This window comes from Capra hircus, chromosome 4 (assembly GCF_001704415.2).
Source record: "Capra hircus breed San Clemente chromosome 4, ASM170441v1, whole genome shotgun sequence".
Classification (NCBI taxonomy): Eukaryota; Metazoa; Chordata; class Mammalia; order Artiodactyla; family Bovidae; genus Capra; species Capra hircus.
The window spans coordinates 71,330,547-71,346,503 of NC_030811.1; the positions used below are offsets into that span (position 1 = coordinate 71,330,547).

At 42.4% G+C, this 15,957-nt stretch overlaps 1 protein-coding gene across 1 annotated transcript in view; it reads right to left on the reverse strand.

The window, feature by feature from the left end:
* Window positions 1-7,709, reverse strand: part of DLD (dihydrolipoamide dehydrogenase) — a 28,389-nt gene extending 20,680 nt beyond the window's left edge. The window contains exons 1-2 of the mRNA XM_005679140.3: window positions 7,535-7,709; window positions 6,004-6,082 (exon numbers count right to left, since the gene is read on the reverse strand). Coding sequence (XP_005679197.2) covers window positions 6,004-6,082; window positions 7,535-7,573 — 118 coding nt within the window. The 5' untranslated portion in view covers window positions 7,574-7,709. The remainder of the gene's footprint in view (window positions 1-6,003; window positions 6,083-7,534) is intronic.

Consider the following 15,957-nt stretch of genomic DNA (forward strand, 5'->3'; position numbering starts at 1 on the left):
CCTCACAAGGCTGTAATATAAAACAAATAAATATGCAAATAGCTTAACACAGTACCCAAATGTATATAGTATTTGCTATATAATAGCTATATTCTGATCTACAAAGACAACAATTTTAATTTCTTATCATCCCCTTCCCCACAAAACACATACCCCTAGGGGATGGGAGTAGAGTATCCTTTAAAAGACTTTTGCTGGCCTCAACAGAATCACAGAAGCTATGTTGGAGGACAAGTAATAGGTTATCCAACCCAGTTATCCACAAAATCTAAGAATCACCCTACTGAATAAAGTAAAGTACTGATTATCCTTGGTAATAATCTGGGTTACTCATACATGAAAAAAATATACCTAGACTAACACAGGGTTAAAAGTATCATATCAATTCTCCGGATCCATTTGTGCTTTTTGGCCATACTGCTTAGTTCACTCATTCATGTTCAGCATTAAGTATATAATAAAATATATTTTGATTTTCAAATAGAAATTTCTATAAAATACATTTCTATTTTCAAATCTTGAACCAAATGAGGACCTACCCAACATCCCTTAGTTTGGGTCTAATTTTTAATTTCACAGTAATCTAAATACAAGCTAAAAAACTTATTTCTTGCCTAAATTTTTAACATATTTTAAATTATAATATACAGGTTTATTGAATAAACTTAAATACAAAAAAAGTCAAAAACGTGTGTTTTATTTCCCAATTTACTATGTGATCTTAGGTCTTTTTCAAAGCTACAGAAAATACCAAGAAACAGTTCAGCTTGCACTGAAGATACTAGATGTTCCATTCCATGAGAATCCCACTAACATGCTAGGAAGCACAAAGATGAAGGGAAAGAAGAAAAGTCTTCATTTAAAGATCTGTCAGCTGAAGTATAGGAGGGCATTCAGTTCAGTTGCTCAGTTGTGTCCCACTCTTTGTGACCCCATGGACTGCATCATGTCATCATATGGGTATGATTCAGGGCAAAGTTTTAAAAATAAGCCATTATTTAGGGAAAGTATACCAATGTCTGCAATTTACTTTGAAATGCATCAGAGAAGTAAGATGAATGAATGGGTATGTATATGAATGAACAGATATGTGATAATGTAAGTACAGAAAAATGTGAAGAATCCATGGGTATTCACTGTAAAATGTTTCCAATTCTTCTAAATATTTGCAATTTATCAAAATAAAACACTGGAAAAACAAGCCAGCTAGCATTCACCTTTTTTTACCAAAGGCTGCTTGCAAGTGAAGGGTTACAACACATGATTCTGACTCACCATCTCCTTGTCAAAAAGTATTTCTCAATTTGGTTCCTATACATAGTTTTAAAAATTAGGATATGGCAAAGCAGTTAAACAAAATACATTAATTTAGAGAGCATTTGACAGAAAATTTTAAAACTAGCACCAGCCTTTAAAAGTGAAAAAGAAAAACAGGAAAGGAAATGCAAATTGATAGCCTAAGAGAAAGATGACTAAGCCAAAACAGCAAAAGGCCCCTGGACAGTAACCTGCATTCAGGTGACAGTGAAGCACCAAGAGTAAGCTATCAGGCTGATACCTAAAAAAAAAACACTGGGTACAATAAGAGGTGACCAACTTAGTCAATACATGAAATGAATGGAAAGAAAAATCAGGAAAAAGTGCTCTAAAAGTTACAAAATACTGCTTATTACACCATTAGGAAGAAACTAAGGATACCATGTAATCAAGGCTACCACTAAAATAAAGGTGTCGGGCTATAAACCAATTACAATCATCAACAAATAACTGATACAACATGTGTATTAAAAAGTCAGTCTGCAATATTATTTACCACTTGGTAATTTACTGCATGCCAGGCAGTGAGCTAAATGCTTCTGGTTGTCTTCTTTAAGACTAAGGACATCTGTTACATAACTATCACTGCCATTTAACAGGGAGAAAATAAGGCTGAGGGGAATTAAGTAACCTGCATAAGGTTACACAACTAGAAAGTGATCCAGCCAGCATTCACGCCAAGTTGTTTAGATTCTGAAGACTATGCTCTTGTACCATTATGCCTTCCAAACCACTCAGATGGTCCCATCATCTCCAGGGCAATCAGGAATTCAACCAAAATGACAAAAAATTCTTCATTATCAGAATGAAATAAAATTTCATGAATGTGTACCCTATGAGGAAATCATCACTATCTTCAGAAATCTCACAGTATAGTTAGGGAAAACAGGTACATATCAAAACGTAGAGAAATCAATTGTAGAAAACAGTAATTGTTTTTTAAGGAACAAGAACAAATATTATAAGGCAGTAACCATTAATTGTCAAATTTACTGAATGAATATAAGAGCTACATGATAAGGTTTATCATGTTTTGATGTGTACTGGGGGGAGAGAGACTTTTTTTTAATGTATTTAACTTCTGGCCACACCCCACAGCATGTGGGGCCTCACCTCCCGGACCAGGGACTGGACCCGTGTCACCGGCGTTGGACGATGGAGTCTTACCCCCTGGACCTCTGGGGAAGTCCCATGTTCTAAAATTATCAATAGCCTTAATCTTCAGCCCATTTCCATAGTCACATTCTATACCTTCATCACCCAAAACTGCTCGGATTCGAAGAAACTCTTGAATTTTAATACTTTATTTTCTGATCATAATCCTACCACCTCCTAGTTCATGAGGAAAGAGAAACACAGTAAAAGAAGAATGGTGAAGTAAAACAAATCTGAGTTCAAATATAAGCTCCACCACCTCTTAAATTCTTGGGCAAATTATTTAATCTCCCTGGGCTTTGATGCAATATAGGCATAATAGTGACAGTAACGCCTACTTCCTGGGGTTGAAAGGCCAGAGGTAAGATATGTCAAGACCCTGGGAGGATGCCAGGTACCACTGGGCACTCAACCAATGTTTCTTCTCTTCTTAGATCCATCTCCCATCTTTGGTCTTGCAGCCTCCAGTCACATCCCCACCCTCCACAATACCCTACACAACTACCTCGGTATTACATCCTGACAAAACCCAACTCAGACTTACTCTCTTGCTTCTCATTGGTTTCCCTATTTCTTGCTAGATAAAGTCCAAGTTCCTAAGTACACATCCAAATCTCTTCAATAACTTTCTCCAGCCTCATCTCCCATCACATCCTGCTCATCCACCAGTATCATGTGGTTTAAGCTTCAGCAATAATGAATTACTGGTAGCTTGCACCCAGACTTGTGCTGGTCTACCCACATACATTCTGCTCCACCTACCTAGAAGATAAATGCTGAGAGCATACCTTTCACATTACAGACACTATTCTAAGCTATTGGGCTACCAATAAATGACAGAGCCCTGGTTCTTACAGTCTAATGAGAGGGAAAGAAAAAGTATAAAAACTCCAAATGTGCAATTAGAATGAGCTTTAAAAACAAATCTGATTAAATCATGCCCCTGCTTAGAACACTTCAGTGACCTCCCAACTGCCCTTAAAACAGTGTCTTTTGTAACCTGGAAACATCTACTCTCAAGTATCAACATATTCAGCCACACTGGCCCTTTAAATCTCCTCAAATGCACTATACTCCTTCTCACATCAAAATATCCCCACATGCCATTTCCTCTACCTGGAACACCTCCTTCCACACATGCTCCCACAACGCTTTTCAGATATCAACGTTAATTTCTTTAGGAAAATAACTGTGACCAGTCTCAATCCATATATAGCTATATGCTCCATCAATGGAGTCTTCATCACAACTATAATAATTTGTTGAATGTTTATCTTCCCCCTGCAAACTATAAAGCTGCATCTTGTCTGTCTTATCCACTAGTGTATCCCAGCAACTACTACAATAACCAGGACATAGTAGAGACTTCATATCTGTTGAAATAATGAATAAATGAACAGATGAATGTAACAAATATGACTAAGTGCTATAAGTGTCTGTCATGAAATGGGTCATATCAATAATAACACAACCTGATGAACTTGGCCCATATTCAGAAATCAGCCAGATGCTGTAACAGGGACTGTATCATAATAAGCTCAAACTTCTCAAGCTGGTCAACCAATACTCATCTAAGGAGACAGGTCAAACAGATCAGTGATTAACAGTGTGTAAGTTCTAGAGTCAGAATTTTCCCAGCTACACAGCTGGGAAATAACAGATTTCCTAGCTCAGCTCTCTAAACTCAGCTCCTCAATTTCATAAATGGAGCAATCAGCAGTACATAACTGGTGGGGCAGACACAAGGATTAAAGACTATGCTTGAGGCAGAGTAAGCATTCAATGCATCAGTTAGAACCAATGTTGTTTCTGGACACTTGCTGTGTACCAGGCACCATACTGGATGCTTGTGATGGAGCATAACTAAAACAGACATGATCGCAGGGTTTATTCAGTAAATAAGAACTGAGTATCAACTGGTCTATTTTCAGTGATAAGCAGTCACATTCAGTCCTTGCCCTAAAGTGTACACTCTTGAAGAAAGGTCAACCATTAAATAAATAACTCAGACAAATATAAATACATATATAAAATGCTTGTTACTACATTCAACCAAAGACTTTATACACAGTATCTACACAAGTACTAAAGGATTTACAATCTACTCAACATGAATGCTCAGTTATGCCTGTAACATTACAATCTAAGTTCCTGCTCAGGGATTGCCTAGCAGATAGAAGATAAATGAACCTTTGTTGAATATGTAACACCAAAGGTGCAGAATGAGCCATAAAAAGTCTTTACTTGCATGCTTTGGAAACAAAAATCTGCTGAATTAAGAATTTCCATTTAACAAAAGAAACAAAGAGTGTATACCAACTATTTATCAGTAAAACTGAAAGGGAAAGGGGATATAAAGGGTTGAACTTTCTCCTCCACCAAATTTGTACTTTTTAAAGGATTTTTTTGACCTGTTCAAAGCAAGGGTAAATTACCCACTGTTGGTCATTACTGACCAGAATCCTCCTCCTACCCTCTCTCCTAAGAATAAAACATACAAAATGATAGTAGTCTGACAACAGTTTGATACAGGAAAAAATTATTTCACAGAATGCAGGAAGACCAATGGTCACAGTCCCCCCCAGGTAATGGCTTCTATAATGAAGCTTTAAGACGTCAACATGCAACTTTACTTGTGATTATATAAGAAATTTCAAAAAATGTCAAAACTTGATTTCAAATAATCAATAGTCTTGGTACTGGGAAGCCAAAGTATCTTTTTATAAATCCAAGAACTTCCTGTTTTAAATACTTGTTTTAAAAAAAAGTACATATCCTTTATAGAAACTTCAAAAATACATAAAAGTATCAAAGAAGAAAGTATTTATAATCCACAGCTTCCGTTCAGGGTACAATTTTCTAATCTTTAAAATGTGCTTTTGATAAGCCCATTAAGATTTCCATTCAGCACAGAAAGAGATGTCTCATCATTCTAAACACTGTTAAGCAACTAACACACTCAGTTTTACCAGAGGACAGAATTAACTTTTTATTTTTTTGGCGCAATATGTGGGCTCTTAGCTCCTAGCCCAGAGGCTGAACCCATGCACCCTGCAGGAGTACATAACTTTAAAATGGAAACCCCCTCGCCACACTAACCTTGCAATTCCTTAAACCACACAACTGAATTCCTACCTCAGACCCTTCTCATTGCTGGTTCCCTCTGCCTGAAATAACCTTCTCACACCCTCACTTTACTCAGGCCCTTGCACAGAAAAGGCCTGATACACTATCTAAAATAGTCTCCTTATCCCCAATTACCAGACTTCATTTTCAATCACTTCCCAAATTATTTCCCTGTTTCTTGTATACTGTTTGTATTTTACCATCAGACTACAAGTTCTGTAAGAGCAAGGCTTTTTCTTGTCCACCACTGGAACACACTAGGTGTTCAACAGAGCATTTAAGTGAACAAACATTTGAACAAACGAATTCTATAGCTAATTACTATTAGTTACTCTTAACATTCACTTGCTTTTACATTTAAATATAAAGGAAATAGGAGCAAAACCTGTTTTACTAAGTACTTACTTGGTTGATCTGCATAAGTTCTTAGTGGCACTACAGAAACTCCTTGGACACCATGAGATATTCGACTGAAATGGCCTCTCTGAAAAAATAGAAAGAAAATGATCTTATTATGTAAAATATGAATTCAAAACATAGAACTACTAAAGATCCATGAAGTCAATGATGAGGCAAACGTATCGAGCAATGGTTGCTAATGTATCTTTCGCTGACACACGGAGGTTACACAATAATTTCTGCTCTTTTGTAAAAACAATCAGCTTGCCACACGTTTTATTATAAATGTTCAACGTATCCTTTCATTTTTTTACCTAACTAAAACACGTTATTAAATGGTACTTAACATTTTATTAAATTTTCAAAAGGCATGGCTTTTGGCGCTAGAGATCATTTTAATGGCATTAACTAAAGCATTTAAAGTTTCAGCTTAAGTACTTGAATAATCTACATTATGACAATCCTTTTACATGTAATTATAGTTTCCTAAAATCAAAACTACCATGTACAATCTATGAGGATGTACCTGAACCATACAAAAGGAACAGAAAATTAGACAAGATACCTTAGGAAAATGCACCAAGTAATGTACTCAGATCCAAGAGCTACTAGTGTTACAAACTGCATCATAATCTACACAACAATCTCTAAACATGGATGGCTACTATTTTCCTAAGAACAGTGAGGCACAAAGGAACAATTGAAAATAGCTCCTATCAAAGTAGGCAGTGAAAAATCCTACACATTCATCTAGGAACGCTGTTACTTCAAGGCAAGGCTTGCACCTGAGGTGAGGACAGCGGACCAAAGAACAGCAGAGCTGAGTTTTAGTCCCAGCTCTCATTAAACGTACTTCTAGCTTGTTACATTAACTTCGCGAAACATAGGCTACTCATCCTGAAACAAAGGAGTCTTACTTCTGTATTATTTTTAAGGTCTCGTTCAATACTGTATTCAGTCACAAACCCAAATATATACAATTTGGCTGTATTCGGTACATTGATGAGAAAGGAAGGCTATCTTGATAACCTGCTACAATTAAAAATACAAGCTCTAAGAAGGAGGTCAATGCACGCTCGCTTAAAGTTGCAAACACTAAAGGGACCTTTGAGGAATTCCTGGGGCCAAGAGTTAGGGCTCAGTCTGAGTCTTTCAAGCGGTGGCCCAAGCCTGTCTACTGCAAAAGGCCGCTAGGGCCGGAATTAGAACTACGAAGAAGTCAACCATAACGGGCAAGGGTGACTCCTACTTTCTCCGCTAGGGTGGAAGGGCCTATGCGGGACCCCCAGGCTCCAGGCCAGTCTTGGGAGGGGACTGTGTGTGATTGCTGGCCATCACACAACCGGCGGAGCTCTCCACGGCCCAGGCTTCTGCCTCCAAGCCGCCGCCCCTGCTGGGCGGGTTTAAGGGTGGAGTCGCAGGTGGTCCCGGCCTGGCCGCCGGTCTCTCCCACACCCACACTTAGGCCGCGTCCAGGATCCCGTCAGTGGGCCTCTCTGGGCCTGATTCAGCACGATCCCACCCAGTGGGCCCTCACCTTGACCAAGGAACAGTACACACGACTCCAGCTCTGCATCTTGCCGCTACACTTTCCTTTCTGCCAAGGATTTCACCTCCGCTAAGCGTCTCCGCCGCCTCCCCAAGGTCTCCCCGCCCTGCGCATGCACGAGCGCGGCCTACGTCATTGGTCGGACGCCGCACGATTGGCCCGCGTGGTGCGCTCCTGTCAGGCCCGGCGTCGTACACTGTCGTAAAGAGCGTAGTGCTTTGTGGCACCGGGGAATGCGGGACGTTTTACAGGTATGGAAGTGTGCGGATTTGCGGTCTGATCTAGTACTTGAAGGGCAGGACAAATAAACAAAACTGTTGTTTCCTTAAAGCACGCTACGGAAAGTATTACTTCATGGAAAATAGATATGGAAAGTGTCAGACTTTATTTTGGGGGGCTCCAAAATCACTACAGATGGTGATTGCAGCCATGAAATTAAAAGACGCTTACTCCTTGGAAGGAAAGTTATGACCAACCTAGATAGTATATTAAAAAGCAGAGACAGCACTTTGCCAACAAAGGTCCGTCTAGTCAAGGCTATGGTTTTTCCAGTGGTCATGTATGGATGTGAGAGCTGGACTGTGAAGAAGGCTGAGCGCTGAAGAATTGATGCTTTTGAATTGCAGTGTTGGAGAAGTCTCTTGAGAGTCCCTTGGACTGCAAGGAGATCAGTCCTGGGTGTTCATTAGAAGGACTGATGCTGAAGCTGAAACTCCAATACTTTGGCCACCTCATGCGAAGAGTTGACTCATTGGAAAAGACCCTGATGCTGGGAGGGATTGGGGGCAGGAGAAGAAGGGGATGACAGAGGATGAGATGGCTGGATGGCATCACCGACTCGATGGACATGAGTTTGGGTGAAGTCCGGGAGTTGGTGATGGACAGGGAGGCCTGGCGTGCCGCGATTCATGGGGTCGCAGAGAGTTAAACACGACTGAGCTACTGAACTGAACCAGTTCTTGACAGTGCTAGGCTGAGGAATCTCAGCACTTTCTGGGCATTATCTCACTTTATCCTTAAACTATATGAACGATTCCAAGTATTTACACTTCTTGGATGAGATCCTAAGATGTCAAATACCACCTCCAAAGTCTTACCAATGACAGATAACTGGAGCCCTGAGGTTAAATCCTTTAGGCTTATTTACTGCTTTATAATCTCTCCATCAGCTCAAAAACCATATTAGTGACGGAGTCACAGACTTTGGTATCACCAGCATCCTGCTCTAAGTAACTAAGCTAACTGGCAATATGTAGAAAACACAGTATCTTCTGTCTCCTCAGCTAGTTAACACACCTCCCTGTTAGAGTAAATTAGAATGTGTGGGGTGGTGGGTGAAATTATAGGTTTTTATAAGAGATACTGAAAAACAATGTCTTCAAAATTGATCACAGAGACTTCCCCCACAGTCTGTGTGCTTGTGCTTATCACTCAGTCATGTCTGACTTTGCAACCTGGTGGACTATAGCCCTCCAGGCTTCTCTGTCCATGGGGATTCTCCAGGCAAGAGTACTAGTGTGGGTTGCTATGCCCTCCTCCAGGGGATCTTCCCAACCCAGGGATCCAACTCAGGTCTCCTGCACTGCAGCCTGTTTGTTTACCATCGGAGCCGTCAGAGAGGCCCTCCCCCGCATCCTAGTGGTTAATAATCTGCCTTCTGATGCCAGGGATGTAGGTCTGATCCCTGATGGGGGACTAGGCTAGCACATGCCAGAGCTGTGGGGCCAAAAAATAAACAAAAATTGAGCACAGAGGTACAAAGTCTGATCTTTGCTTTGTAATAACTTTTTAGCATGGATATAACTTAATTCTACATTTCTTGAGTTTACTACCCAGGCACTGTGGATTTATATACTACTTAGAAATTACTGAGAATTCCCTGGCAGTCCAGTGGTTAAGACTCCACACTCTAACTGCCAAGGGTCAGGGTTTGATCCTTGGGCAGGGAACATTATCCCATAAGCCTTGTGGCACAGCCAGAAAAAGAAAAAGAAATTACTCCTTGCCTAGCTAAGCTGTTTTGGGAGAGAAGATACGAATGATATTTAGTGTTTGTTTTTAGGGACTGCCACTTCGCAGTCAATGTCCATTTTCCCTGTTCTTTCCTCTGTGCATGAGCATTTTGGCCATCTTAACCATTTTCATGCATTTAGCACCCACCTACATACACTGAAGGAACCAACTTAGCAACTAAACAACAATGTACACTGATAACTCCTAGATCCTTAGCTCTTGTCTCTACATCTCTCCTGGTCTCCAATTCCATATTTTCAATTCTCTACTGAACATGTCCAAGTGGGTGATTCTATATTTAATATCTAAAATATTAAATACATATTAGCTTCCTTATCAGAGAAGGCAATGGCACCCCACTCCACCACTCTTGCCTGGAAAATCCCATGGACGGAGGAGCCTGGTGGGCTGCAGTCCATGCGGTCGCAAAGAGTGGGACATGACTGAGTGACCCCCCTTTCACTTTTCACTTTCATGCATTGGAGAAGGAAATGGCAACCCACTCCAGTGTTCTTTCCTGGAGAATCCCAGGGACAGGGGAGCCTGGTGGGCTGCCGTCTCTGGAGTCGCACAGAGTCGGACATGACTGAAGTGACTTAGCAGCAGCAGCAGCTTCCTTATGATTCATAATACCTCCAGTCATCCATAATGAAAAATATTATAGCCATTCTCAACTCTCCCCTTTATCCCAATATCTAATTAGTCACTGTTGTAGTTGACTACAGCTAGAAGCAGACCTGGAGATAAGCATTTGAGTACAGCAAGTGTGTTGAAGAGATTATCCAAGAAAATATCAGTAGGGGATGGAAAAGAGATGGAAGTGATTTCAGTTATTAGTGAGATTGTTGGATGGCATCACCCACTCAATGGACATGAATTTGAGCAAACTCCAGGAGATAGGAAAGGACAGGGAAGCTTGGCATGCTGCAGTCCGTGGGGTGGCAAACAGTATGACACGACTGAGTGACTGAACAACAACAATGAGCAGATTACACACGTGGGCAATTGGGTCTCAGACATGTTGGAGACCTCTGGAGAGCAGCATAGAACACGCTTCAGAGTTGTTCTACCCAAAATATATCCATCAACTTCCATCAGGCTTTGGTTGAGGACTGCTCCCAGGGATTTTTAACTACATGGCACATCTGGCCTGCCCTGTAAGTGGGCTGTGTGAGCACTAACAGAGAAATCTGTCAGGCAAAACCCCTGGTGCTTCCAAAAAGGCAGCTTTGGGTGAGCATGAAAAGAAAAAGTGAATACTAAAAGTATCCAGGTGAGACACTAATGAGGTTGGCTATAATCACCAAGTTCAATCAATTCTGAATGTGGGAAGAAGAGTGAAGGGAATACCAATACAGACTCCAGACTTTTACCTTAGATAGTAGGGTGTTTAGTGAAACCAGTACAGAAATAAAAGGAAGTACAGCTCTGGGGAGAAACTGGAGACAGATGGCTCCCCTAAGAAAAACAAATATCGTATATCAATGCATAAATGTGGAATCTAGAAGGATAGTACAAATGAACCTATTTGTAGAGCAGGAATAGAGACACAGATGTAGAGAACAGACACAGGAACACAGCACTGGAAGGGGAGGGTGGGACAAATTGGGAGGTTAGGACTGATGTATATACAGGCTTCCCTGGTGGCTTAGGCAGCAAAGAATCTGCCTACAAAGTGGGAGACCTGGGTTCAATCCCTGGGTCAGGAAGATCCCCTGAAGAAGGGAATGGCTACCCACTCCAGTATTCTTGCCTGGAGAATTTCATGGACAGAGGAGCCTGGCAGGCTGAAGTCCATGGGGTTGCAATGATTTGGACATGAAAAGTCGGAAAGTCTGAAGTGAAGTCACTCAGTCGTGTCTGACTCTTTGCGACCCCGTGGACTGTAGCCTATCAGGCTTCTCCGTCCATGGGATTCTCCAGTAAAGAATGCTGGAGTGGGTTACCATTTCCTTTTCCAGGGGATCTTCCCGACCCAGAATCGAACCTGGGTCTCCTGCATTGGAGGCAGACGCTTTAACATCTGAGCCACCAGGGAAGCCGACTAACCCTAACATACTACATGTGTAAAACAGATAACAAGTGGGAACCTGTTGTTTAGCACAGGAAGCTCAGCTCAGTACTCTGTGATGACCTAGATGAGTGGGGCAGGGGGTGGGATGGGAGGGAGGTTTTAAAGGAAGGGAATATATGTATACATATAGCTAATTCACTTCACTGTACAGCAGAAAGTAAAGCACAGTTGTAAAGCAACTATACTCCAGTTTTTTAAAAAAGTGATGCTTGACCTAAAATCCAAACCATTCGAAGGAGTGCTCCAGGCAGTAAGTATTATCACCATACCCATTTTACACATGGGGAAGAATGTGGTGAGGAGAACCGGAATAACAATCAGGGGACCAAAGTTCTAAACCTGAATGCTCTTCTCTTTCTGTGTAACATAGCATAAGTCATGTCTTGGGAACTTGGTTGTCTAGATTTTCAAATGAGAGGCTACAAGCTCCTTTCCAGATGTAAAGCTATTCCACTGAGTTGCAAAGAGTTTGCTTCCAGAGAACCACAGAACAGTCACATCTGTAACAGAAGTTTGTTACTTTGGGGACTGTTGTCTAGCAGAACACTCATTCCATGTTTGAGGGATCTAGCACAGTGTGAGATCACGTGGCACCAGGAGGCCCACGTGGCCAGCCCTGGCTCTTCTGAGCCCCACGGGTAGAATGGGCACAGAACCTAAGCCAAGCAGACGCTCCCGCCAGGACCACCATCAAAAGGGGTGGCACAAAGAAACTGCGAGCTTAGAATCCGTCCCACTGGCAGCTGCTGCGCCTCCTATGTCAGTGGCCAGTGGGGATAGTGGTGTGCTCCATTCAGACCCTTCCTGTGGAAAGTCTCAGCTGGGGCCACCTAGCTTCTTGCTGGCTTCTCAAAACCACATTGGTTATTTCACTATCATATAACCTGCCAATGATTTATTTTTCCCAAAAGTGAACCAGAGATTATTTCACAGAGGTTACTTCCAATCCAGAAAGTTGGGTGCACCACACACCTTAAATGAACCTAGGAATCTTATAATATTACAAGAAAGGTATCATAAACCCAATTTTTTTCTTAAGGAAAGGAAACTAGCTCAGAGAGCTTAAATACTGTACCTAAGATCAAGCAATCAATCAGCAGTAAACCACAGTGAGTCCCTACCCTTCGCACAATTCTGTACTACATCTGTTCATGGTGGACACAACACTAACCAGGAAGGAAGGGAGTTCCTTGGCTCTTTCTTTTTACCACCTCATTCTCTTGCATGGAACACCTCACCTCTGATGTTGGCTGGCCTCAATTGTTTGCTGAGGTTGAATGTCCCCATCTGTTAGAACACAATGCTTCCCTCATAGCTCAGTTGGTAAATCATCTGCCTGCAATGCAGGAGACCTGGGTTCGATTCCTGGGTCTGGAAGATCCCCTGGAGAAAGAAATGGCAATCCACTCCAGTATTCTTGCCTGGAGAATCCCATGGACAGAGGAGTCTGACAGGCTACGTCCACAGGATCGCAAGAGCTGGACATGACTTAGTGACTAAACCACCAAACTGCCCATAGAGCCCTTTCGCCTGGGTATTTTGTGGATTTACTGTAGCCAAAATTCAGCCTCTGTGCACAGTATCAAATTGAATCACAGAGACAGAGTTTGGGGGAACCCATTCCAGTGTTCTTGCCTGGAGAATCCCAGGGACGGGGGAGCCTGGTGGACTGCTGTCTATGGGGTCGCACAGAGTTGGACACGACTGAAGTGACTTAGCAGCAGCAGCAAAGAATAGCTTAATTGCTTTGCCAGGCAAGGGGGCCACAGCAGGACAATGCCCTCAAAAGTGTGTGTCCCATCTGAAGAGGGTAGTGAAGAGTTTCATGGTAATGGTTCACAGAGCTCTTGGACATTCTTCTGACTGGTTAGTGGTGAGATACTTGGAGGCAGCGTTATCAACATGTAGATCTTTGGTCTGGGGTTGACGTACTGCTGGGCAGCATACAGTTACCTTCTTTTATCCAGTAGGGGTTGAGTATCTACAGAAGAGCTTAAAAATAATGTTTTGTGTATTGCTTGAGGTGGGGGTGGGGGGTTTCCTGGTGGCTCAGTGGTTAAAAATGTGCCTGCAATGAAGGAAATGCAGGTTCAAGCCCTGGGTCAGGAAGATTCTCTGGAGAAGGAAATAGCAACCCACATCAGTATTCATGCCTGGGAAATTTCCAGGACAAAGGAGCTTGGAGGACTACAGACCAAGAGTCTGACATGACTTAATGACTAAAGACTAAAGACCAACAGCCCCTTGAGGGGGAACCAGGACCCTGTCCCTAGGCTCACTATTGTTTCCTGACTGCTCCTCCCTTGTCTCCACCGTTATCATTCACTCTGAGATACCCTTTGAAAAAGAAGGAAACTCCAGAAAAGAAATGTATGTTTTGGGGTAGAGATGACAGGATATACCATCCTCTGCTTCAAAATGACCCTAAATACAAAGGTATTATAGATCACTGATGTGCAGAGTCAATAAATCAACAGTTACAAAATGGTCTTTGTTGAAATATTGTGCAGGATATTGAAAGGAATGCAAAAATGTTGTAAGCAAATCTCTGATCTCCGAAGCTATTTAATTGAGGAAATAAGGCATTTCCTACAAGCAGTGAAGACTATGTGGCAACAGGCCAGCTCAGGCTGGGCCCTCTGTTCATACTTTTCCACCCCAACCGCAATTAGTCAGACTCACACCCTTGCCTCCTCTGAGTCTTCCATCAAAAGTCACTTTCTCAACTAAAACTAAAATTACCATATGATCCAGCAATTCCACTTCAGGATTTACATCCAGACGAAAGTATAGTTCTAAAAGATACATGTACCCCAAAGTTCATAGCAGCACTACTTACAATAGCCAAAACATAATGTCCATTGACAGATAAGAGGATAAAGAAGATGTCAGTTCAGTCGCTCAGCCGTGTCCAACTCTTTGTGACCCCATGGACTGCAGCATGCCAGGCCTCCCTGTCTATCACCAACTCCCGGACTTTACTCAGACTCATGCCCATTGAGTTGGTGATCCCATCCAACAATCTCACCCTCTGTCATCCCCTTCTCTCACCTTCAATCTTTCCCAGCATCAGGGTCTTTTCAAATGAGTCAGCTTTTCACAACAGCTGGCCAAAGTATCGGAGTTTCAGCTTCAACATCAGTCCTTCCAATGAATATTCAGGAACGATTTCCTTTAGGATGGACTGGTTGGATATCCTTGCAGTTCAAGGGACTCTCAAGAGTCTTCTCCAACACCACAGTTCAAAAGCATCAATTCTTCGGCATTCAGCTTTCTTTATAGTCCAACTCTCACATCCATACAAGACTACTGGAAAAACCATAGCCTTGACTAGATGGACCTTTGCTGGCAAAGTAATGTCTCTGCTTTTTAATATGCTGTCTAGGTTGGTCGTAACTTTTTCTTCCAAGGAGTATGTGTCTTTTAATTTCATGGCTGCAGTCACCATCTGTAGTGATTTTGGAGCCCAAAACATAAGGTCTGACACTGTTTCCACTGTTTCTTGGTCTGCCACAGGGGCAGGGGCTCTGGGTGCAGCAGCCTTGGGTTGGCATAAGCCCTCTTGGAGGGGGTTGCCATTAATCCCACCATAGACCTGCCAGAACTTAGAAGGACTGGGGAAATAGACTCTTGGAGGGCACAACAGAACCTTGTGCACCAGGACCCAGGAGAAAGGAGCAGTGACCCCACAGGAGACTGACCCAGACTTGCCTGTGGGTGTCCAGGCGTCTCCAGCAGAGGCGTGGGTCGGCGGTGGCCTGCTGCAGGGCTGGGGCACTGAGCGCAGCAGTGCAGGCATGGGACCTTTTGAAGGAGGTCGCCATTATCTTCATTACCTCCACCATAGTTCCGCCCCCGGGTAAATAGCAGGGAGGGAACACAGCTCCACCCATCAACAGAAAATTGAATTAAAAATTTACTGAGCATGGCCCCACCATCAGAACAAGATCTGCTTTCCCCCTTTGTCAGTCTCTCCCATCAGGAAGCTTCCATAAGCCTCTTATCCTTCACCATCAGAGGGCAGACAGACTGAAAACCACAGTCACAGAAAACTAACCAATCTAACCACATGGACCTTGTCTAACTCAATGAAACTATGAGTCATGCTGTGTAGGGCCACCCAAGATGGACAGATCATTGTGGAGAGTTCTGACAAAATGTGGTCCACTGGAGAAGGGAATGGCAAACCACTTCAGTATTCTTGCCTTGAGAATGTTATTCCCAAGTTACGAAATCTCCCAATGACCACCAGGGAGCCGATATCCGATGCAAAAGCAAGAGAGTCTTTATTACCAAACTCGAGCTGTGGCTCCCACCATTACCA